The sequence below is a fragment of the Emys orbicularis genome, chromosome 10 (genome assembly GCF_028017835.1).
Source record: "Emys orbicularis isolate rEmyOrb1 chromosome 10, rEmyOrb1.hap1, whole genome shotgun sequence".
Taxonomy (NCBI): domain Eukaryota; kingdom Metazoa; phylum Chordata; order Testudines; family Emydidae; genus Emys; species Emys orbicularis.
Window position 1 is genome coordinate 8,374,792 of NC_088692.1, and position 25,509 is coordinate 8,400,300.

Sequence of the window (25,509 nt, forward strand, 5' to 3'; positions counted from 1 at the left end):
CACAAGAAAGGAGTTTATCATCGAAAATCCATTCATTCCCCAGGCCTGTGCATTTCCCAGCGCCTCCCACCCTCCATGGGAACCTTCGATTGCAAGCTCGTTGGGGCAGCGGCTGACTGATTTGATTGTGTTTTTTTCTTCTTGGTACCATGAAGGAGAATCAGAGAAATGAACAAAGAAAGCCAAGCTTAGGGGCAAGGAGGAGAGGTTAACGTGAGGGTCGCAGCGCCTGTAATTTGGGGTGGTTTGGTTCTGCTCCCACAGAGAAGTCACTTCGACAAACGGTGTCATTCCAAAGCTTTGCTGACGTGCTATAAAATAAGGCGCATGGGAAAGATACAGCGATCAGACGCAGAATGCTTTGGATCCGTTATGCTGCGGAGTGGCTCATTAGCGTGACAGAATAATGAAGCAAAGAGACTCAGGGAAGGAAGAGCCTGAACTAAAGCTGCAAACAGAAGGGGGAAATAAAAGGTTGTGTGTGAGAGAGATACCCCCATCCCCGCAGCAGAACGCTGCAGCGTGCAAACAAAGCAAGTCTTGAGGAGTCTACACTAAAGGGAAGGAACATAAATCAAGGGAAGTTATTCTCTCACCAGAGAAGCCAGGAGCCAGAGCATGTTTGCACTGTGGAACGCAGCTCTGGTCTCCATACTACAGGAAAGAGATGGAAAGATCACAGCAGAGAGCAATCAAAGTGATGTATGCATCAAGACACGTGAGTTATGAAGCAATATGAGGCCGATTCAGCCTACGGAGCAGGAAAAGGAAAAGGAACATTTCCTGCCGAGAAAGAGGATCCAGCGAGAGGACGAGGGATGGAGCAACGCAAAGAAGCCATTTCAGAGAGTAATGCATTCAGGAACAGCAGAAAAGCACCAGCCCAGAAGCAGAAATTCCTTCATAGCATGGGGTGGTTGAAATTGCAAACTGCCAAAAGTCAGCAGCCGCACTAAGCGTGGAGGCAGCTGGGCAAACTGCTGGGAAAGGAGAGCGGAAGGAACATGGCCGTTCATCAGGATTTATTAGAGCAGGCCCTAATTGGCCATCTGGTCTCCCCTAGCGCTGAGCTTTGCTGCATCTCTCCACACCTCCCCTTGCTCCTTCTGCAGCTTCCTTTCACTGAGTGTTTCTGGGCAACGCTGGTGCAAACCACCCCCAGTCGAGATGGTCTGTCCCCTTTCTCTGGCGTTCCTGCGTGCCACCCTTCTGGAAGGCACATGGTGCCAATCCCTGGAGTCACAGGCCTGTGCTGGAACAGACCCTGGCAAAAAGCCTTTTTTTTCTTTTGCAAAATTTCATTAAAATTCATGTTCCCAGATTCATTTTGTGGCTCAGAAATGTCAATTTTCACAACTTTTCTTTTCCAAAACGTTCTGTTTTGCATCCAAACCTCCAAGATGGAGGGGATTTTTGGGGAGGGAGGGGTAGAGAGCCAGGAGGGGACATGGTTTCCCCCCCCAAGATTTGGACAAATGCCAAGGTTTTTGCTCTAAACTGGTCATGTTTCACAGTTTGTGTCAAATGGGTCACTTGCGTGAGTTCTAAACAGTCTGCGGAAGCATCCCACTGCTCTTAGCCATTTTAGAGAGGCAGCGTGGTGCAGGGGTTAGGGCACTGGATCTGGCTTCTTGTCCTGGCTCTGCCACCGACCTGCTGCCTGACCTTTGGTAGCTCACTTCACATCTCTATGCCTCTGCTTCTTTTCCCACCCTTTGTCCATCGTGTCCCTTTAGCCTGTAAGGTCTCCGGGGCAGGGACTGCTGCTCACTCTGCGTATGTACAGCACCTAGCGCAATGGCGCCCTGATCTCAGTTGGGGCGTCTAAATGCTATTGTGAGATAAGTAATATTAGTCCGTAAAGGAAGGCAAAATGTTGCTAGAGGCTGGTCGGGTCATACCTTAGCCAGGTGCTTGGCTATTCCTCTTCCTCGGTAGGCGTCTGGTACCTCCGTGTGCTGCAAGTCCACTATCCTCTTCCCCACGTACTCGTACAGCAACACTGCCCTGTCGTGGCAACCTACGGAACGCAAGGCAGGAGTTTAGCTACAGAAATGCCTTGGGGGAGAGAGCCCTCTGCTCGGGGTGAATGCAGCTCACAATGACGCTAAGCTAGCACAGGTGTCTATCATAACTCCTGGCATCTAGGGATCGTCTCTGCTGAAGGAGCTTGCAACATCTCTTTATTGGAACAGAAGGAGGCCACCACAGTCTAGCACATTGGAACGTATTGGCTCAGATTTTGCTCCTAGTTATATTCCGATTCCCCATTTCATGTAAATGAGGTGTAACCGAGGGCAGGATCTGGCCTATTGGGATAGCTGTGAAGTTTCCCCACCACACACACCCCAGGCCTTGAATTCCTATATTATGATGAAATGATTTGTAATATGTACAAATCCTGTGCCGACTAAAGGTTGTGGGGGAGGGGGGAAATGGGTCATCTAGGTGACCTAACAAACAGATCTTTCGTCTCTAATATATATATTATTTTTTTCCCTGTGGCATATAAAATCTGCTAGCATTTTCTGACATGGCAGCCAGAACTGGCATTTCAAATGCTTTGGATCTAGTAGAGAAGATAAAAATTCTTCTGTGAATGAAAACAGACACAAACACACACACACAAACACACACATTAGGAAAAATTACGTTTCCATCTCTAATCATCATCAAATGTGGCACACAAACATGCATGACATGTAACATATATATATATATATATATATATATATATATATATATATATATATATATATATATATATGTTACAACACTGTTAGTTTCTCTTCGTAATTCAAATACAGGGGAAAAGGTCTCAGTACGTGGAAAGTGGTGTGTGATACATTTCAAAGATCCTGAAATCTGACCATTATTAGAAGAGAAATCATTTGAATTCTGCATTTCCACAGGACTGGTTATGCTTAAAGTTTCTCAAAGGGATTTGTGCCAAGGATTTAGATCAACCTTTCCGAATGGTCCTGAATGTTCATCAGTCCAGACACAGAGGGTCATTGCACTGGTGTAAGAAATCCGTATAACACACTACGAGATCAGAATGGTAGCATTTCACACCCACGTTGTGTGAGTGTGATTACAAGCTGGGCTGGATAATGCAGGATCTGGCCCAGGTACTCACCCATTCTTACTACGATGAAGAAAAGTTAGTGATTGATATTTTGCGCAACTGTCAAAAAAAAAAAAAAAAAAAATCCCCCACATCAAATGTGTAGAATTTTGCACACCCAAATTAGATACTGGGGTGTGCAGGGGGCAAGTAAAGGCAGCTACCATTATTTTCTCAGCAACAGCTCACGCACAGCAATTTGATAGTAATTTAGACAGAATTTCGACATCTGTGCATAAGAAAGTTTCTGAAACCCACAAACAGAGCTGATGGATCACAAAATACTATCTCCCTCACCAGCCAGTTGCAGTTGGCTGTTCTACATGAAGTCACATTTGTGAGTATGTGGCCAGCCACTGGTTATTGGTGAAAGCGTTTACCATACCTCAAGCTATGCATGTTTTAGTACAAATGAAAATTCATTCACAAAAATCACACCAGAGCGACTGTTGTTTACTCCATGTCATTTGCAAGTTTAGAAAGTTTTAACCATCCAATTAGAGAGTAACAATACCATGTGATCTGAGTGACCAATCACAGGCCATGAATAGCTGAAGCAACAGATAGATGGAAAATTCTTGGCTATTTAGGAACACAGGACTGGAGTCACTGAGGTCACAGAGTGTAGTCTGCTGCTATCACAGGCAATCCAGTCTTATCAACCCATTCATAAACTTACCAAGCTTCATCTTAAAACTAGTTAGGTTCCTGATCCCCACCACTCCTGCTGTAAGGCTGTTCTAGGACCTCACTCCAATGGTTAGAAAATTTCTTCTAATTTCCAGCCTAAATTTATTCATAGCCAGTTTAACCCCAATTGTTCTTGTGCCAACTTTGTCCTTTAACTCAAATAGCTCTTCTCCCTCCCTGGTGTTTACCCACTGGTGTTTTCACAGAGAGCAATCGTATCCCTGCTCAGCCTGCATCTTGCTAGGCTAAATAAGCCAACCGTTTCCAGTTTCTTGCCAAACCTTTACACTTGAGGAAATCAGGCTTGGGAAATGGACTGAAAGGCAACTAAGTTTATAGAGAGTCCCGCGCCTGGTCCTCCACTGCCCTGCATCTTCTGAGGTGCAAGTGAGAAATAAGAGCCTACGAAATCAGAGTAGTAGCACTGCACACTCGTTCTGCACTGGTGGAATGACACACATGGAGAATCAGGCCCATTGTTCACAGTAAAGAATTCAACCAGCTCTACCGGTAAAACAGGGATGGGAAATTATACTCAATTCTCCCACATTGGAGGAAACAAACTGTCATGCATTTGGAGCTGCCCTGTGATAATTTATGAACATTGGGATGTTTATGGTATGATGAGATTGGTTTAGTTTAATACGGGGGCTGTCAGGAAAAACAAACAGGAAAGGAAAGAATGTCTTGAGAAATGCCACTTGTCTACACTCAGTTGAGTGTTGTTAAGAGACAACGTCAGGACAAAAAAAGGTCCATGAACACAAGCAAGCAAAGGAGCTACAGCAGGGTTTGAAGAGGGACCCTCTCTCAAGAGAAGTCTGTAGTTGTTTTGGGGGAAGCAGCTGGAGACAGAAGGACCCCATGCTGGCAGTGTCTGGAGAAACTGGGCCTGCCTGGGTAAGCATTTAGGTAAGACAGACATGCATATAGATTGTTCGCTGTTTTAAAATTCTTTTCCTCTAAAATGCTTTCTTTCTACTGTTAAGAGAAACAATATTTTGGTTAAAGGCGGCCATTTGATCACTGTATTCACTGCCGGTCATAGACTCCCGAAGGGAAGAACGGCAAGCGTCCAAACGCAGACGGATCTACTGGGTAAGAACGGTACTGTAGCCAAGGAGAGCAGTGCTGAGAGGGTGCACTCTGGAAGCCCAGAAAGGGGAGAGAGGTGAGCTAGCCCTGTAACAGTGACACAAACCCATCCTCCGAAGAAGGAACTATTACAACTAAAAGCACCTAGAGAAACCTATCTTCCCCCAGGAGATCGACAGCCTTAATCTCAGGGAATTAGAGCAAGTTCCACCACCCTCATGTGGTTTCCACATCGCACTGAGCACAGGAAGCAAAGCGTTCAGCGGAAGCTGTATCTATTATAGCTAGTGCCCTACCAAATTCATGGGCCATTTTGGTCAATTTCATGGTCATAGGATTTAAAAATTCATAAATTTCATGATTTCAGCTATTTAAATCTGAAATTTCACGGTGTTGTAATTGTAGGGGTCCTGACCCAAAATGGAGTTGTGTGTGTGTGGGGGGGGAGGGGGGGTCACAAGGTTATTGTAGGGGGGGTTGTGGTACTGCTGCCCTTACTTCTGTGCTGCTGCCTTCAGAGCTGGGCGCCTGGCCAACAGCCACCGCTCTCCAGCCACGCAGCTCTGAAGACAGCGCAGAAGAGTGGCAATATTACGACCCCCTAAAATAACCTTGTGACCCCCCTGCAACTCCCTTTTGGGTCAGGACCCCCAATTTGAGAAACGTTGGTTTCCCCTGTGAAATCTGCATAGTATAGGGTTAAAGCACACAAAACACCAGGTTTCACAGGGGGAGACCAGATTTCATGGTCCATGATACGTTTTTCGTGGCCGTGAATTTGGTTGGGCCCTAATTATAGCAGTCACCAGTAGCACCGGCTATAATTAAAGGCTTTAAACAGTTTGTTATAACAGCTCTTTTCACACGCTCCTAATTTTCCACCACACTCGTCTTCGGGGTTGAAAATTTCCCTGGTCTCTGGCTGATTTTTTGGAAAAAGTTTAAGCAAAATCCTTTCAGATGTTTTTACTGAGCTGTGGCAGAGTGGGGGGGAAAAAGTTACTTTTCTCATTCTATAAAAACATATTATGTATATGTGCATGTATGCATGCGTGCACAGAATACTGCAGCAAAAGATGTCTTAAAATATGAAACCATGCCCTGGACAGCATCTTTATTGAATATTTTTACTTGTTATCACAGTAGCAACTAGACACTCCAGCCGAGATTGGTGCCCCATTTTGCTAGGGGCTGTACACACATCTAACAAGAGACAATCCTACCCTTGAAGGATTTCCAATCTGAATACACAGAGAAAGAACCTATTATCCCCATTTTAGAGATGGGGAACTGAGGCCCGGATTAGCAAACCATCCTTATTCAGCCAAGCATGCGAACACATGTTTAACTTTAAGCACATCGGTGAATCAGATCATAAGGGATTTGCAGAGCCAGCAATTGAACCAAGATGCCCAAGTTTCAGTCCAGCTCCTTAATTGCAAGGCCATCTCTCTTCTCAGGAAGTGTTAGGGCTTTTACTCACACTTTTTAAATGAATGTTTCATCAGTTGTGTGACTTGTTGAAAATTATGCCCCAAGTATGTAGTAGAAAATAGAGTTGTTCACTGTCGCTCAGGTAGACATAGGCATACTCTGCATGGGTACATGGCTAGTTCAGTGTGCATAGGCACTGGTCCTGCTTGGAAAGTCCATGAAGAGCCCCACTGAAGTGCATAGGGGTGCAGGCGTCCACCTGTGCATGAAGTTGCTTTATTGTTTAAAGCAATTTACAAACTGGGGAAAGTCACAGGAACTTGGTCCCTCCAACAGCAGAACAACTTTGGAGCAAGGGCCTTACAAGCTTCACTGGCAGGATTCGGAAGCTTTGGTACCTGAATTGCTGGATTATTCTCGTTTTTCCTTTTCTTGCTTTATCATCCTTTTTAGACAGGGAGAAAATTAAATGCAAAGAACTGTGTGAGGGATGCAGAGTTAAGTGTTACGTAAAATCAGGAAATTAAGAAATTAAGGTTCCAAGAGCAAGGTCACAAGTGGCCCACAAAGGAAATAGTTGATCTTGTGTTTTGTTTGGTTTTGAATTGGTGGATAAAGGATGCCTGGATGGGGTTTTTTTTGGTCAGAGTAAAAGCTTTTGTCTTGCTTTTTCCTCCCCTTCATGTGATCGATTTAGAATCTTCCAAAGTAGATACAATTTTATGGTGATTGAAGAGCTAACAAAATTACTGTGGGAAAAAAATAGTATGTGATCATGTAATTAAAGACTGTATCATAATGCACTTGCAGAACAGAAGGGGGCTGAATTAAGGTTGCACAGAATTATTCTGGCTTTGCCCAACTTCTGAGTGCATGACTTTGCAACCTTAACTTTCTTTTACCTGTTTCTCCGTGTGTGTAATTTCCTAGGGAAAAAACGCAAACTGAAAATACACATTGCTTCATGCAGCATCATATTGACAGCCACATGGATCATCAGCAGGTTTGCAAGCTTTAGCTCCACTGCACAGACCTCTACCACTTGAGCTAATGGAGTCACTTATAGCAGTAGTAGGTTGTCATCCTCTATGTGGACCAGCACTAGAAGGGAATGAGACACACGCTTTGCCCCAGCGTGTTTCACTGGTATTTGCTGACAGCAGAGGAAAGGTGAGACTCTGCAATCTTGAGCTCCATTCCAGGCTCTGGAAGTGGACACAGACCCTTTTTTCTCCCAAAGCTTCATCCTTTCTACCCACCTCCTCCATCTTGTACCTGGCCCAGTCATGTCTCTTTATCCCAGTCCTGGCCTCCTTGCCCAGATATGTTTAGTCTCCCCCTCAAAGTCCCATTCTTTCCCCTACTTCCAGTCTTCTTGCCCATCCAGTTCCAACTCCTCCCTCCTGGCTCTCTGTCTGAGCCATCTCTCCCCTTCTAGTCATGGTTATATTCCCCTGCCTTCCCAGTTTCCTCCTCTCCACTTCCAATCTCAGTCTCCTCAAACCCCACCCCAGTCCAGGGCTTTTATCCCTATGAATTTGAATCAGGCAGCTTTGTCCTCCATGCTGGCTGGGTGCCAGCTGCGGGGTGGGGGGGTGGGGTGGGGGAGGGTGGACTGGAGGTGTCATTGAGAACACAGTATGATGTCCTGGGTCTCAAACCCAGGTTTGGGAGTCCCCAGACAGCCGCCACCACCACATACTGGCCTCCACCCAATGTCTACTGAAACCTGGTGGGCCGAGAAGCTACTAGGACTATAGCCCCAGCCAACGCACCATCCATGGGAGCTCTGATTGGAGGACTGCACGGCTCCACCGATTGGTCCAACTACACTATTTAAGCCAGGAGGAAGTTTGTCTGACCAACAAAGTGGTTTCCGGTTGTAGCTGTGTTGGACCCTGCTCGTGCCTGCCTCCTGCACCCAACCCTGTTCATGATTCGTGCTCTGCTCCTCCCTTACCCCCCTGTTCCCACCATGCTCCTGCTCCATGCTTCATCCTTGCCTCTCCTCCTGCCCTTACACCTTGCCTCCAAGCCTCAGTGACCAGCCCTGGCTCCAACTCCGACTTCTGACCTTGACTTCGGCTTATCCCTTGGCTCTGGCATTTGGCATCTGACCTTGGCTCTGCCCCTCAGCGTCGATTTCTGGTTCCGACTCTGGCTTGACCCCTAGGGGGCTCTGGTGACTGGCAGTTGATTCTGGTGCTGACCCTTGGCTTCGTTTCCCAACCTGGACACCTGCTTTGCCCACTAGGTCCGCGGGACCGGGGACCTCCCGCCGAATGCGCGGGACCGGGGACCTCCCGCAGGCATGCCGCCGCATGCGCGGGAATGGCGGACCTCCCGCAGGCATGCCACCGAATGCGCGGGACCGGAGACCTCCCGCAGGCATGCCGCCAAATGCGCGGGACCGGAGACCTCCCGCAGGCATGCCGCCGAATGCGCGGGACCGGAGACCTCCCGCAGGCATGCCACCAAATGCGCGGGACCGGAGACCTCCCGCAGGCATGCCACCGAAGGCGCAGGACCGGCGGACCTCCCGCAGGCATGCCACCGAAGGCGCGGGACCGGGGACCTCCCGCAGGCATGCCACCGAAGGCGCGGGACCGGAGACCTCCCGCAGGCATGCCGCCGAAGACTGCCTGCCTGCCATGCTTGGGGGGGGGGGGGGCAAAAAAGCTAGAGCCGTCCCTGGTCAGACGCATGTGGAGAGAGAGACTCTCTACTCTTAGTTACGGTTGCCAGCCCCATCCGAGCCCGCTGCAGCCCTGCGGAGAAGCGTGCTCAGTCGCTCTGACGGGAGGGCACATGCACAGTTCGGTCAGCACTAGGGACTACGAGAGGCTCGAGCACGCTCACTGAGGGCGGAATCTTCGTGAACGTAGGCATTAAACTCTAACAAGCCTCTGCTGGGCATGTGTAAATTAAAGTTTTTCAAAGGCTGATAACTTGGCCAGATTTGAGCAGATTTTCTTGGCGATGGCAAAAGGCACATCCCTGACACAAAGACCACCCTGCTACCAAATTTCAAGGCACTTCTCAATGGCATGGAGGTATTAGAGCTTTTCAAAGCAAAGGTTGCCAGGATTTTTTTTAAGATGGCAAAGCAATATATTTTCCCCTAGCCTCGTTCTTGGAAAAGGCAGAGTCGTTTTGGCTGATTTTATTTATTTATTTATTTATTTATTTAAACTCTTCCAGAGGCAGAAAACCAACATGGAAAGTTTCAGTCCAAATGGTTAAAGTTTGGCAAAGTTATAAGCAACTGACATCAGTCTTATAATGGGAAGTGTCAAGCAACCTTAACAATAGGCATTACTACCAGCCCAGCTTGTAATGTCACATTTTCTTGAGTCGGCAGAACATCTCAAGCTCCATTAAAGTCAATGGAATTTAAGCACATGCTTCAGTGCTTTGTTTAATCAAGGCCAAATGCTTATAGTAGATTAATATGGTACTGCATAAGACCCTGATCCAGCAATGGGTATCCCCAGCAGCTGTACGGTTTGTCCTTCGCAAAGTCCCATTGAAATCAGCGGGACGCGTGCTTATGACCCTTTGCAGCGTCACCACCTGTGTCATTAAACACATAGCATAAAGATACTGAATCGGAACGTACAATACAATCCCATTCGCATGGCTGTTGGGGCCTTCTCTTTTAATCGTTCTTGGCTTTTTGTGCGTGTGCGATTTCCGCTTTGCAACCTTAACATTGCACCAACCCCGCTTCTTGCACGTAGCACAGGGATGTGGGTAGATGCATGAATTGGTTATTATTATTGCCATGTGTTCACTGTGCGACTGAATCTGACACAGCCACAGGCCAGAACATGAACTGCATTTTTCAGCTGGAAGGAAACAAACATCGAAGAGATGATTTTTCCATATTCATTCCACCCACAGCAATAAGCACTTGCATCTTGCCAGTCTGCCATTACCTATCCCCTCCCCCCCAGTCTCTTGGGAGAGAGACTTACAGAGAGGTCTTAGTTGTTCAAATGAAAGCTTTACATAGCATGGAAGTGCCACTGATGATGCTGGGAAATGAGACGGGATTTTTCTTCACTTTATCTCCGATGCAGCATCTGGTTTTCAGTGGGGTTCCTGCCTTTTCTTCCCCCTTTTTTCTCCTCTCTCTTTCTCCCCCTGTTTTTTTTAACCATACATGATTTTTCAGCTCCATGGATGAGGCAGAGGGAGGTCAGGCAACTTTCCTGAGGTCACACAGCGACTCAGGGGCTCAGCCAGTATTAGAATCCAGGCGCCTCCTTTGTTCCAGTCACGACACTCCCAGTCCGATGCTACCTGTGCCGGTTGCAGCCCAGTGGCGATAGAGCTCCAGAGGCAGGAGAGGAAGGGACAATCTCGTTTGTAAGAATTCAGAGGACAGGGTGGTAACAAGATACCCGCACCTGATCTTCTGACAGCGCTCCCACCACTGTCAGAAGTAGCGGCACCGTACCCGTGCCAAGAGCAGTGGGAGGAGAGTTGCTGAAAAAGCCCCCAGCCCGGACACTACAGAATGAAAAATGATTCTGAGAGGTTATGACAGAAGCTCCTTCCCCACTCCACAATGGCAAGAAAGGAGGCATCACCTGAAGCAACTGGACTCCAAGACACCAGGAAGTTCAGCCAGCCTGAATAACTGGCCATCTGCAAGGGGGCTCTCTCACCAGCGGTCCCACGTGTTAGCGAGCCCGAGAGTCTGTCTGTCTTTGGGAGGATTTAATGCCGCACTAATCGTGTTTGATCAGAGCGCGCCAGGAGGTCTCTTCTCCACAAAGGAGCCTTGGACAGAGGATGGACCATCACATGGGCTGATTGCAACCAGAAGAGCGCATGCAATGCAGATTATATAGCTGACGGAGTAGAGCATAAACCCTTCTACCCCAGTTTAGGGAAGGCACAAAGCGACGTGAACAGCGTATGTCCCTGGTTTCTGTTCTCTTCAGGAAGCGTGGAGATTAACTTGCATAAAACCCACGACTACACAGGCTTCAGAGAACCAATCTCCAGCCCCCTGGACCATGTAGACCTACAGCACAAGCCCTGCACCCCTGTTGCTTGCCACCCACCACACCCAACAGCTTATGATCAGAACAGGCCCTTATGCAGCGGTGGAAGCAAGGTGGCAAATTTAGGCTTTAAACCAGCTCCCACAGACACGCCTAGAAAACTGCCAAGGTCTTCAGGGGCAGCACCTAATGGGGCAGATCCCCAGCAGACGCAGAGGAAAGTAGCTCCAGTTTGCACATGGATTGGGTGTTGCCAGGGTGCAACTGTAGCTCTTGTTCATTCAGTCTGGTGGGGCTGACAGAGGTATCAGAAGCGGGGGGGAAGGTTGGCACCAGCTGCCAAAGGGTGGCAGCAACTTAGCTTCGCTGCTGCTCAAAGTGCCAAGTCCACTGGACCCAATTCACCCCAGGACCACTGGATGTAGCAGGTTCAGCAGGACACTGTAGCAGGATTTCAATGGACGGACTGCAGCAGGCAGCACCAGGAAAGATGTTAACTGCCTTCTCCCCCCCCCCCCCACATCTGGGCATGGGAAAGAGCTCGCCCTATGGAATAATGGGTCAGCTCATCAGAGGGCAGAGAATGCCTCATCAGCAATCAGGAGACATCCTGGGGTGGGTGAGCATAAAGCCATGTGGGGTAGGCGGACATTAGGCCGGATGAGGTTAGAGTTCCCTAGTGAGAAGCGGGACCCAGACACTAGAAAGCAGTAGACACCCCTTGCCAACCATCCCGAGAGACATGCCCACCAACAGGACGCCATCAGCATGCGACTGGCACGAGTGGGCTAACCTGGACTAAGCTTTGCCAGCCCGTTAGCCGGCAGGGCAATGCTCCTGCTCTCACCCTCTGAACAATGAGGGCTGTTCTGGGCAGTATCAATACCAGGAAGCCTCCAAGCAGGGAAAACAATAGAGCAGGCAGCGCCAGGGTGGGGGATGGAGCAAAAGGCTGCTCTGTTCCAGGGAACACCAGGGATCGCCAGCCGGGCAGCCCTGGAAGGCCAGTTATTGTCTCACATGGGCTTTCCCTTCGATCCCAGGATTTTGCTTAACACTTTTGTGCATTCAGGTGCTAAAACCTGGAAGAGATCAAATCGGGAATGCTGACTGATGAGGCACATGGTGAGGGGGGCGGGAGAAGGAGGGGAAGGGAAGAGAGACACACAGACAGACAGCAGGAGACCAGTAACTCTGCACCTTTCTTACTTTGCATTTATTCAAACACTCTGGATTCTCAGTCCCTTTCTGGGCCAAATTCAGGAGAGAGTCTAAGCTGGTATGAACACCGCCTTTCTCCCCTTCAGCTCGCATGTCACACCAGCAGAGATTCCTGGACAGTGTTCCCAACCTCGTCGGTACTGGACACTCCCCACCTCCTGCCATCCAGGAATATGGGAAGGGCAAAGTGGTCATGAACCCTCCCCGCCCCCACAAGTCACAACTGGCAGGTTGAGAAGCTGTGCCTTAGACAAACACACAACACCTCCGAGTTTGGTGCTTGACAGGCTGAGCTGGTGTAAGTAACACAGTGCGCAGCCACAAGGAAGGTGTGTAACAAGATCAGCAGCTACGGGCAGGTGTGAGAAGGTGTAGGTCATGTTATCCACACCCTGAGGGGATCAGCCTGTCAGGGACAGCATGAAGGTCTTTGTAACCCACCTCTTGGAATCTATCTGCCCACCCCCAGTCACTATAGTACCAGAGCACCTCACAGTCTTCAGTGTATTTAGCTTCACAACACCCTTGTGAGGCAGAGCAGAGCCATTATCCCCATTGTACTGATAGGGAAACTGAGGCACCGGGAGACGAAGTGACTGTCCCAAGATTCACACAGGAAGCCTTTGGTGGAGCAGGGAATTCCGAGTCCCAGGTTAGTGCCCTAACTAGCAGGCCTCCCTACTCCCAGTGGCGTTTCTGCCAGCTCCTCCATATTCTGCACAGAAACGTCACTCTAATAATGATTTATCACCGTGGGAATCTGTTCTTCATCCAGCCCCAGGGACTCTACTTAAGGGCTTCTGTCCCCCTGCACAGGACTAGTCAGAAAGTTGTCCAGCCGAGGTGTGTTTTATAAGCTGCCTGACTGAAAAAAATAAATAGGAACTTCACTAAGGCCACAACACCCCCACGCAGAGCCTCCTGGTGTCAAGGTGGGTGGGTGGGGGGGAGACATCAGAAAAAGGCCAAGATCCCCCGAGACTGCAAAGAACATGGAACGGCAGCCAGGGAAGTTACAATTCCGCTGTAACAGGGAATTCACAAACCAATCAGGGAGACAGAGCCATTGCCGGGTTCCAGCATCCATCCCCTCCTCTAGGCCAGGAAGGCAGCTCCAGCTGTTACAGCTTTACTGCAGGGGAACTTGGCTGTCTGCAAACCAAGGAGGGGAGTCCAGCTGGAATGCACAGGATGCCTCGGAGCCTGCCCCACAGCCCGGGGTCTTGAGATACTTTGGCACAACAGGCCTGTTGAACTCAGTCAGGAATGGAAGGCTGCCCCCGTACACGCACTATCAAGAAGCCACCTCGGTGCTATATATCCTACAATGTATATAATATCCTACAGCGTGCGTTCCTGCAGAGAACTGGACCTGGGAGAGGAGCTAATTTAGGAGAACGACCAGAGATGAAATGTTAGATTTAAAGGGAGCATCCCCTCAACCCCATAGGTAGGTTTGGGAGGCTTAGATTTTTCATCGGTAAAGGTCAATTTCACACACACACAAAACCGACCATCAAATATTTCCACCGATAATAACTGAAATCTACAGATTGGCAAAGGAAGAAAAATGGTGCTTGAGAACTTAGAGTCAAAATCCAGCGAGTCAGACTTTTGAATTAGGCTTCTTACAAAAAGGACTAGCAAACAAATGGCAGAAACAGGTCTGATCCATGCCACTCCCACCAAACGTGTGCTCGCCTCTTCTCTCCCTCACCCAGTGGTGGCTCCTAACCCAGCAAGCCTTGGGAGCGGCTCATATATACAGGTCTGCAACCTCCTGCTGCCCCAGGCTTTTCCTCTGCTTCTCTGTTCCATGTGCAGCCCAGCCTGATGGGGCCCAAAATGGGCATCCCCAGCCTCCGTCCTGAGCAGACGAGGAGCAAAAGGAGGAAGAGATCTAAACCAGGGGTCGGCAACCTATCAGAAGTGGTGTGCCGAGTCTTCATTTATTCACTCTAATGTAAGGTTTCGCGTGCCAGTCATACATTTTAATGTTTTTAGAAGGTCTCTTTCTACAAGTCTAAAACATATAACTAAACTATTGTTGTCTGTAAAGTAAATAAGGTTTTTAAAATGTTTAAAAAGCGTCATTTAAAAATTAAAATAAAATGCAGAGCCCCCCGGACCGGTGGCCAGGACCCGGGCAGTGTGAGTGCCACTGAAAATCAGCTCATGTGCCGCCTTTGGCACGTGTGCCATAGGTTGCCTACCCCTGATCTAAACACTACAGAACAGAAGAGAGAAACATTCCTCCTCCCTCACTCTGTTGTGTGTGCAATGAGGAGAGGGAAGGGTGAATGTACAGGGCAGGGCGGTTGAAGGGCACAGGAAAGATGCATCAATTCATAGCAAGATGGGCTGCAAGAACAACTTGAGAACCGCCTTAATAGCTTTTGCATTAGCTTACAGGGTCACTGGGCGCCCACTACCTAACTCACCCCCTTTGGGACACACCAGGAGTATGGAAAATACAAACAGTCTATAAAGACCACCACCAGCACGTGCTACTTTCGTCCAGGGCCCTTTCTGAGCGAATGGGGCAAAGCACAGACATTTTGAGCCAGAGTCTGGATTCTCTTCCTTGGTTCTTTCTTGTTTTCCCATCTCCCAGGGCTCCAATTTTCCCTCCCCATCCAGCCCAAACAGCCACAACCCGGAGAGATGTAGTTATATGGCCAAAAGCTTCCTGGAGCCCTCTCACCTCCAGTCAGATGCCTGCGATTCACAGTCCAGGATTCCCCTGCAGCAGTGACCGTGGCTGAGTAAGAGACTGAGTGACATCAGATGACTTTTCATGCCATGTTGTAAAGCTTTGCCTATGAGAAACAGAATGGATTGAAACCCGTTGACTTTGGGAATGAGGGGGGGAGCCATTCAATTAACTGACCCGAGATCAGCTTTGGAAGTCGTGGCAGAAAAGTGAATAGCCGTAGTGGGCTTTTTAGGACGCAGACATGGTGGTTGACTGAGTTTGCCATGTGTAATGAAGTATCTACGTTTTACATGTAAGACATGGCCTCAGCGTCTGGGTCCCTCCTGGTTGCTATTGCTTGACAGAGGCGCAGTCTATCGGGGGAATTTACAAAGGATTTCCACCGGTGCTAATGCTGTGTTAACGTTAATGTTGAATCAGTGCATTCCTGGCACCAGCAGGAATTTTTAAGACCAAGACCTTAGACTCCCCAGTGAAACTTATCAGGCAAGTTTCCCGAGCACACATTCCAGCCAGTTCCGGATGGTTCCAGAAACTTGCCTATGGCAAAGAGATGATAAATTTGAAATGAACCAAGCAGGGTGGGCAGGGAGAGGTGCAACATCGGCAGGTACGTTAGGTGCAGGATGACCATGTCAGGGATATAAACCCTCTTGCATCTGGGCACAAACAAACCGCTAGCTGACAGGGTGAGGAGTCAGTTCCCCCACTCTGGGGATCCTGGCTCCTTCATCTGACGCATGTCTCATTTCAAGACAAACTAGGAGCACAGGGGCACAATCTCAGGCCTCGGGATCACTAGGAAAAGAGGTGTGTTCTCACCACGTTAGTGAACACCTGGTAACTAATGAGGGAAACACCTAGTGCAGGCAAAGTCAAAATGCGCTACTGAGATTCAGGCTGCATCACATAAGTGAGCTCTGAATAGCTTCATAGCTCCTAGGAGAGGAGTTGGTGACATCATGGAGCAGGGATCATGCTTAGGAGCCGATCTAAGGGCTACAATTGAGCCTTGCAGAACAGATGCAGGAGTAGCATCTCCTTGTCCCGAAAGAAGTCGCCCTGTCAAAGCAGTCACTGCAGGACAGAAGAAAGTTAAGAGACTGGACCACCTTCTCCTCTCCGTCAGGCTCCTGGCCTTGCTGCAGTGCAGAGGGAGGGTGGAGTCAAAGGGGGAGAAGCAATCTCCATAGCTAATGAATCCTGAACTTGAGTCAGGCAAGCTGAACAGTGCCTCACCTTTGCAATCAGTCATCAGCAATATTCAGTTACAGCCAGGTAAACCAAGACTTTCCACACAAGACAGTCAAGGGCTTTGGCCTCCCACCACAAAACCTAGATTCTAGCAACATATCTGCTCAGCCATCCCCACAAGCTGTGGTCAGGCACTTAGTGAGTTGAGAAATCAGCTTCTTCCATGAGCTAAACCATTTCAGAAGGGACGAGAGGCGGGGCAGAAGAGAGGGAGAACGTGCATCTCAGAAATCTGATGAGCAGATACGTGACAAACTGCCGTTCACGGACTAGCTATCAGATCAAAGGGCTCTGCTCCTTTATGAACTCTGTTGGTTCGGTATGAAGAAAGCGTATTTAGCAGATCTAGTCTTTGCATCAGGACAGTTTCCTCTTGCATTGCTGTCTCGTGCTAGTACCTTGGGAGTTTACTGCTTTGTCAGGTACCCCCAAAAAGAATTTCACAGCATGAGAAGAAATACATGCATCTATTTCTCTGAATGAGAGGTTTTCCCCTCCAGACACACAAAGCAAAAGCTCCGTTCCTTTCAGGGTACTGGTTTAAGTGACTCACACTGTGCAGTGGGGCGAATGATTCAGATAAGATAGAATAAGAACTTAGAATCAGAACTCTTGAACTTTCACCTAGAAATTAAATGGAACCTGAATCTTTGATTAAATGAACTAACTCTGCCGAATCACAACGTCATTTTCACATACCTCTCCTGCCCCTAAAGGGGCTCTGCTAGTGCTGTAGGAGACTGGGGATCAGTTACAAACTCTTGGGGTGTGAGTGCTGCAAACCAATGTGACTGAAAAATGAAGCGTGATTCTCTTTGGTGCCATCCCAGCTCACAGTTAAGTTTCCCCCTTGGCCAGCTGAGAGGTTGAATCCCTGACTTTCCTACCTGTGCAAGGTCCACATTGATCCTCTCTTACACAGATATGCCACAGCAGGAATCGCTCCCTCTCCACAGGACGGAAAAGTAATGGTCACCCGGGATGGGTGAGATCAGAACAAGGTGCCTAAGCTTGCTACCAAGGCAATTCAGGCGTTTATTTTCATCGCCTGATGCACAGGGGGGAGTTCAGAAGGGACTCGAAGGCCATGCTTACGCTATGGGTTCTTTGCCAGGACAGCTCTATGGGATGGGGTGTATGCCCCACATCGGCCCTGAGAGAGCGGAATTAGGCCAGCCAGGTCCAATCACTCAAGTATGTGGAAAACGAGGAAGATTTAGGCTGTTTGGAGAGCTTTGATCAGAAAGAAGCTCACCTGTGAGGGAACAGGCAGGGGATTCTATAAAGCCAGGAGGCCAGCAATAGTGGGGGCAGCAAGGAGGAAGCCTGTTGTCTCTCTCCCTGGAGTAAGGGAGAGTATACTAAGTATACTAGATGTGATAAATTGACCCCCGCTGGATCGATCGCTGCCTGCCGATCCGGCGGGTAGTGTAGACAAGCCCTAAGCCAGCGGCTCTCAAACTTTTTTACTGGTGAACCTTTTCACACAGCAAGCCTCTGAGTACGACCCCCCCCCCCTTATAAATGAAAATCACTTTTTTATATATTTAACACCATTATAAATGCTGGAGGCAAAGCGGGGTTTGGGTTGGAGGCTGACAGCTCACAACCCCCCCATGTAATAACCTCGCGACCCTCTGAGGGGTCCCGACCCCCACTTTGAGAACCCCTGCCCTAAGCTCTCCAGGGGCAGGGATGGTATTACTGTACTCTGCTTGGGTGCCCCCACCCTGGCTGGTCCCGAGGCAGTATTGCAATAAACATGATCATGTGCAACTTGCCGACACACCTTTCCTTCGCACGTTACCTCCTGAATTTGGCCCTCTGAACGTAAGGGCGTCTGAGTCAGTGCAACTAAGCGGCTGAGGGGTCAGAAGAGAGGAGTGAAGCAAGAAACACAACTAAGAGGATGATGTAACGAGGTGTAAAGCAACCCTCCCACCCCCGGCTTTTTCTGGCTCCTCGGCATGTGAATCACGGAGGTATCAGTAGGTCTAAGGGAGTCTGACCAAATAAAATGGAATCTAAGGCTTTGTCGGCACTGCGGGGGTTGCACCATTACACTCCTTTGCACACCTCCTCTGAATTTAGTTCCCAGTCTTACAAAACGAAACAAATCGAGCCCAGCCCTTCAGGAAACGCTCTGTAGATCTAACACATGCTAAGCACACTAGCGAGCTGCTTGCAGAGGTGCTCAACGGCTGCAGCCCTCATTGAGTCATGGGGCTCGGCCCCTCTTAAAATCAGGCTGGAAGTGCATTCAGCGCATGTGACTAGGTTTTTTTTTTTTTTAATATACAAGAGTTTCATTGAGTCAAACGTGACGTGGTCACTTAGCAGCTAACCCTTCCCCACCAAGAGGAGAACACATGGCATCTGTTCCGGGTCTTAAGATCACAAGCCCATCCAGCTCCACCTTCCCTTAGAGATGAGACCTTGTGTAAATCGCGGGTTATTAAAATAAAGTCATCAGGGCAGCACCAGGGTAAATGCTGGCATTTCACAGGAGATGGACAGCCGCCGAGTCCCCCCTCCCCACAAACTGCTGTGACTTTTCCAACAGTGGATAGATGGAAGCAGACGTCCCCGCTTCCTCCTCGTGGCTGAGGCCCCGGCTGCTCCGGGGGGGTAGTGGGCTGGTCCTGTCCCAGAGAGGGGTGGATAGGTGGCAGTCCGGTCCCATCCCAGGGGGTAGAGCGTACGTGGTATAATGGGTAGAGGGTGTCTTACCACACGGCACTGTCCGTCTGGCCCAGCTCCAGCCCAGGCTGCTGGTGCTGCTTCCTGTCTGGCCAGCATGGGATGGGGGGCAGCACCGACAACACACAGGATTTAGGCGCCCCAGACCACCCTCCAGCAGCCTCCAGCAGGCCTAGGGGAGACATCGCAGGACCTGAGACTGGCATCTGCCACTTGGAGCACGAGCAAGTGTGTGAGGAGGCCCTGCCCTGGCAGGAGTTATCTGGGCAAGACCAGGATCCACCACCGCTGGGGAGGGTCCCTTTCACATACACACTCTGATCCACCGACCTGGGAAGGGCCCCCTTCACACACCTGCTCATGCTCCAAGCGGCTGCTGTGGGGTGGGCCGGGCTGGGGCTCCGAATTGCCTCACCTTGTCAGTGCCGGCCCCATCTCCCCGCTGGCTACCAGACAGGAAGCAGCTAGTGCCAGGGGGTTAGAGTCCCCTTCCCCTCCACCCCGGCCTGCCATGAGCAGCCATATTAGCCCAGGGCTGTGATTTTCCCAACAGCAGGGAGGGGGAAGTGGACATTCCCACTTCTGCCTTCACGCTGTAGGAAAAATAAATCACGATACTGGGCTAACTTCACTGTTTCCGGGCAGTCCGTGAAATTGGAATTTACTCAGCGCTGCCAGACGGCCGGCCAAAACGGAGTTTGTGTGTAACAAAAGAGTGCTGTGTCGCCAGCTTCTCACCCTCTCCACTTTCAAACGGCTCTCTGGCTTTAGGATGTTAGTCACTACTACTGCTTGAGACTTTCGTGAGGAGCATGAGGCCACGAAGGAAGAAAGGTCCAATGGGTAGGGCGCTAGCCTGGGACTCAGAAGACCTGGGGTCATTTCCCTGCTCTGCTACAGGCTTCCTGCGTGACCTCAGGCAAGTCATTTAGCCTCACTGTGTCAGTTCCCTGTCTGTGCAAGGAGAAAACTAGTACTTCCTTCCCTCACAAGGGTGCTACGTTAAAGAGGTGGGAGATGTTCAGATACTAGATAGATGAGACTGAAAGCAGGTGGTCTCTGATGTTTCCCTGCCATTTGCTTCTGCATGTTCCAGTCCACAACAGAGCATTGTGTGCACCCAATGCATTGAAGGGTAGGGCTGACACGAGCTGCTGCCTTTGGGCCAAATTCTGATCTCAGTTACACTGGCGTAAATCCAGAGTAACATCTCCAGACTTTGTCAGCGAATCTGACTCCAACTTTGGTAAACTGGCACAGTTCCTTAAAAATAGGTAGAAGCCACTCCCAGGGAATGGTTTTATTTTCTCCTCACTAGATCATTCCCCAGCTCTCAGCCCAGAGAGGAAATGCAGATCGGACACTATTCCTAAACTTTGATGGCTGGGGAGTTCAAAGAGGATCATTAAAGCTGTTAGAGGAAGTGACTGCAGAAGAGAAAGGCAGAATTAAGAGGAACAAATTGTTCTAAGAAGCTACTGCATCCGTCTGATCCAGGGAGCACTCTACCAAGAGCAAGACCAGATTTCTTAGCAATGACACCAAGCAACTGGCATGTTACTACGGAGAAAACAAACAGACCACAGCATACAGTATTAAGCAGAGACAATGCAAGGGACTTACTTAGAAAACAGAGGGACTCACTTTTTTTTTTTTTAAAACAGTTTCCTGTTGAGAATTTACCTCAAGATTAAGTAGTTGGAGAGGACAGCTGTGGTATGTTAAAGGAGCTCTGTCAGCTTAAAAAGAAAATCATATTGTGAACCGTTTTCTTCGCCCATGTTACTAACAACACCTTAGCTGATTAAAAACCCAGTTGGCTTCTTACTTTCTGCATTTCCTTCAGGTGGGACAATGAAACTCAGCAAAGTCTGTTTATAGCCAGTTTCACTTTCAGGTCCTGATGCTTCAGCATTTGGGAGGCAAAGAAGGAATGGGAATGCGTTAAATGAAACAGCTGTTTTTATTCAGGATTTTAGAAGCCATATATGACAAAGAATTTTTTTGGGGAGAAATGGGGGGAAGCTAAGAGTTCCCCCTAAGATGATTAATATGCCTCACGTGAGAGACGAGAATTTCATCATCAGGTTACGCACAGTGAGCAAATGGAAACAATGATGAACCATGAACAGCTATAGATACTGACACGTTCTTAACCTATATACAATTACTTCTGTGTTTCAGGCACACCCAGGGCTGCCGAGAGCGGGCTAGGGTCCCGGTTAAAAAAAGTATTTCGGGCCCCCCAGCAAGGGCAGACCGGCTAAACAGGGACGACGAGAGGGGGAGGAAGCCGGGCCCCCTTCCGGACCGCCGGGCCCCGGTAAAACCGGCTTCCCCCTCCACTCGTCGGCCCTGGGCACACCAGTACCATTAGATGCTTTTGAACTAGCAATGACTCCTGAAGCCCATAGATGGTATGTGAGAGGATCAGAGAATGTTGGTACGCCTGCATCATGTTGCATATGACAAGAGCATTGTGATCTGGGTACCCGTTTGAACTCACAGGAGATCCACCTATGTTTGCAGGTTTGCTGTATTAGGGAGAATTCAAACAAGGGCATTAAAGTGCCACTGAGTTACTCACAGCAGAAATGGGATAGATGGAAGGTCTCTCACTGCTAGAGATTTATTATGGCTTGATGCTTGTTTCCATTCTCCTAATGAGAGATGTTTATCTTGTGACTGCGTTCTAGGTTTTGATTTTATAAACTAATGGCTAACAATAATATGAAAATAAAAATAGATTGATTGACATTGGAGCAATAAACATGGAGCACATTCGAACGGTTAGGACAACTTTGTGGTTTTATTCCCAGTTCAGCCACTAATTCATTATGTGACCTTGAGTTGAGTCACTTAATTTTTCTGCACCTCCATTTCCCCATCTGTAGAATGGATACAATACTACTAAATTTCTATACAGTGTTTTGAGCTGTGCAGATGAACAGTGGCATAGAAGTACTTAACAGTAATATGAGTAGCTCATCATACCATTGCTGAGATGTTGCATTTGGAATCATGGAGGATCAAGTTTTCAAGAGAACTCCGAGCCAGATTCTCACATGCCCCATAGCCAGCAGCAACCACTGAGGCACTGACAGCCAACGCACCGAACTCTTGAAAATCTGACCACTGGACCCAATCCAGCTCCCACTGAAGTGATTCTCATTGACCTCACAGGAGTTAAATCAGTCCGATACTGAAGTGACTCATTTTGTGCCAGGCTGAAATTAGCTTATCCACATTACATTTTTGAATTGGTGGTTTTCTGTTTGTTTGAAGTGTATTTTCCACCAGCCCCTTTTCCAGCTGCTGAGGGTCACTTGCCAACAATCTGACTGCCAGAGATTTTAATCTGGAGTACTCTGATGAGAAATTAAATCCCTAATAATCTTCTGCCCATAGTCTTCCCCTCACTTTTTGCACGTGCAAACATTTTAAACAATGGCACCAATTTATGACTCTACAACATAGAGGTTTCCAGTGGGAACCCATCACAATGGATTTATTTTGATCTCTTGCAATTCAAAGAGACTGCTTGGCTTGATCAGTTTCTCTGTCTCCCCATACTCAGCTTGCAATGTTTAGTGTCCTGTCCTTCTCACCCATTGCTGAGCCCGAAGATTGCACTTGTAATTAGTGGTTTAAAAAACAAACAGACAGACAAACTAGAATAAAACGTAGGACTAGTCTTGTTGTTTTATTGAGAATGCCTCCTACTGCACATATAATTTCTGAACTATCCATTGACATTTTTAAGCAATCTACCCTGCAATTTCTGTAGAGCTGGAAGACAGGCTATTTTGCTCAACTAAACAAAAAACAAAACCGAACCAAAACAGCCTTTGGGATCTTTGTATGTTTGGAACTAACCATTAAAACTGGCTGAGAAAATTTTTGCCTGACAACAGGAGATATTGTTGGGTGCCCATTTCTCATTCTTACAGCTAATCAAATGCAGCAAAAGGGATAGCTACTAGGGTCCACATTAGAACCAGATTGTTATGGTATTACTAACTATAATAGGCCCTGATCCTGCAAACACGCCCATAAGTTGTTCTATTGATTTCAGTAGGATTTTTCCTGTGCTAAGTGGTCACAGGGTTGGGCCTATAACAGATCAGATCCAGGACCTCCCCAGCCTTGTGCAAAGAGCTCTCTGCACATGGGTCATGCACTTTTAGGATTGGGGTCTTGGAGAGGACTTCAAATTTATTTAGCTACATCAAGCTTTAATTTCTATTTTCTAAATGTTATAGACCAGTTTGTCTCCTGAGGTCCTAATCCTGCAAATACTTACACATGTGCTTAACTTGACTACTGCAAGTAGTCCCACTCAATCAATGAGACTGCTCATAGTAGTCAAGTTAAGTACACCTCTACCCCGATATAACACGAATTCGGATATAACGCGGTAAAGCAGTGCTCCGGGGGGACGGGGCTGCGCACTCCGGCGGATCAAAGCAAGTTCGATATAACGCGGTTTCACCTATAACACGGTAAGATTTTTTGGCTCCCGAGGACAGCGTTATATCGGGGTAGAGGTGTATATGCATAAGTGTTTACAGAATTAAGGCCTAACAGTTTTCTTCCTCCCCCTACAACTCTACACTCCAAGGTAGAAATTACTTCTTTTTTTAAATCTGCAACCTGGCTTCTTAACACTTCCATTATGTGCAATTTACTGAGAGCACCAAAGCCAGAGAAGTCACACTCTAAGAAGTTCCCATCTGCATTTAAAATGTTATTTTGTAAGCACCTATCAAAATTATCTCCCCATCCTGAAAACTGCATCTTTCACATCCCAGGGTAATTTATAGAAAGTCTGCTATTTCCACTCTGTGCCTTTCCACCGCAGTCTAAAAAACAAAAGGTATTTAACCAACAACCTGCTATCTGCTCCTGTTAGTTTTGAGCACAAGATCCAGGGCTAGTTAGTTGTGTCAGTGAGGGGAGTTTAAATTAAAAAAAAAAAAGGGGGGGGGATTAGTCAGTATATATGGAGGGCTTGGCGATCAAGGCAGTTAACAGAAAAGGGAAGAAGTGGGTAGTATCAACCTTAGTGACCTGTTTATAAATAGAGACAAAGTGGTGAGATAATATCTTTTATTGGACCAACTTCTGTCGGTGGAAGAGACAAGCTTTGGAGATTCACAGACCTCCTGTTCAGGTCAGAAAAGGTAACCAGCTGTGCACAGCTAAAAATGTTTATAAATAGATCTTACAGAGACAGGTGTTCCTCTACCAACCTGAGCAGAACAGATACAGCAGCAGTTTACCAGAAAGTAACAAAGACAGGAGAGAGGAATGGGGAAGGTTACCGAGAGAAGAGCTTGCATGGGGAATAGATTGAGGCATGTTCCTTGGACCTTTACCTCCTCTATAGCTCTGATATTCAGTGGCTCTTTGTTGACACCAAAACTAATCTGTTGCATAACCACCCTCGATGTTGCTGTAAAATAATTTAGGGAAAGGAAGAGAGAGAATTCCCTAGCTGTGAGAGGAAAGCCAGTCCCTGGTTTAGCTAGAGGGCACTCTTCTCGTTACCAGCCTCTTTGCTTTACTTGCAAACAAAAGATAGAAAACCGGGGGGGGGGGGGGGGGGGGAGGGGGGAGGACAGCGAGAGAAAGGGAAGAAAGAAAAGTGAGATCCCAGGCTCAGCCGGGACCTTACCATTCAGCCGCACTGTGAATTGTCTCCTCCTGCGATCGTGCTCCACCTGGATGGGGCAGTTCTGCTCCAGGATATTGAGCTGAGCTGCATGTGCCATGTTGCTGGGTGGGCTGTTTCTTGGAATTTTGGTTGTTGTTTTTTCCCTAACGTCTGTGCGGGGACAGAGAGATGTAGTTATTTCTAGGGCTGGACCAGCTCCTTCTCTCCCTGGTCAGCAGGGGGAAGGTACAGAACGATGACCGGCGGGGAGAGACATGATGAGCTCCTGCTGAAACTGACACACACACACAGAGACACACAAAAAAGCCAGGAAATCAGCTGTGAACTCACGTGCTGACCTCACAGCCAATGCCCGAGCAGCCTTTTTGTTTTGATACATTCCATTCGACTCTTAAAGGAACACTGCACCTTGAAACCCACCCCCATTCCCGCACCTTCTCCTCCTCTCCCCCTCCTCAGATATATAGAAGTGAACTTCTCTGCTGAAGGAAAAAGAATCATGCTGTCTTAAGAAAGGCGGTAGTTTTATGATTCATTTCTCCCTACCCCCAAGTGATTCATTCCCTCCTTAGAAATGACA

The 25,509-nt window shown here is 48.2% G+C and overlaps 1 protein-coding gene across 1 annotated transcript in view; it reads right to left on the bottom strand.

Annotated features, from left to right (window-relative positions):
• The window catches only part of NATD1 (N-acetyltransferase domain containing 1), a 33,060-nt gene extending 7,838 nt beyond the window's left edge, over positions 1-25,222 (bottom strand). The window contains exons 1-2 of the mRNA XM_065412680.1: positions 24,930-25,222; positions 1,902-2,020 (exon numbers count right to left, since the gene is read on the bottom strand). Of these exons, the coding sequence (XP_065268752.1) occupies positions 1,902-2,020; positions 24,930-25,026 (216 nt within the window). The 5' untranslated portion in view covers positions 25,027-25,222. The remainder of the gene's footprint in view (positions 1-1,901; positions 2,021-24,929) is intronic.
• Positions 25,223-25,509: the final 287 nt, after the last annotated feature.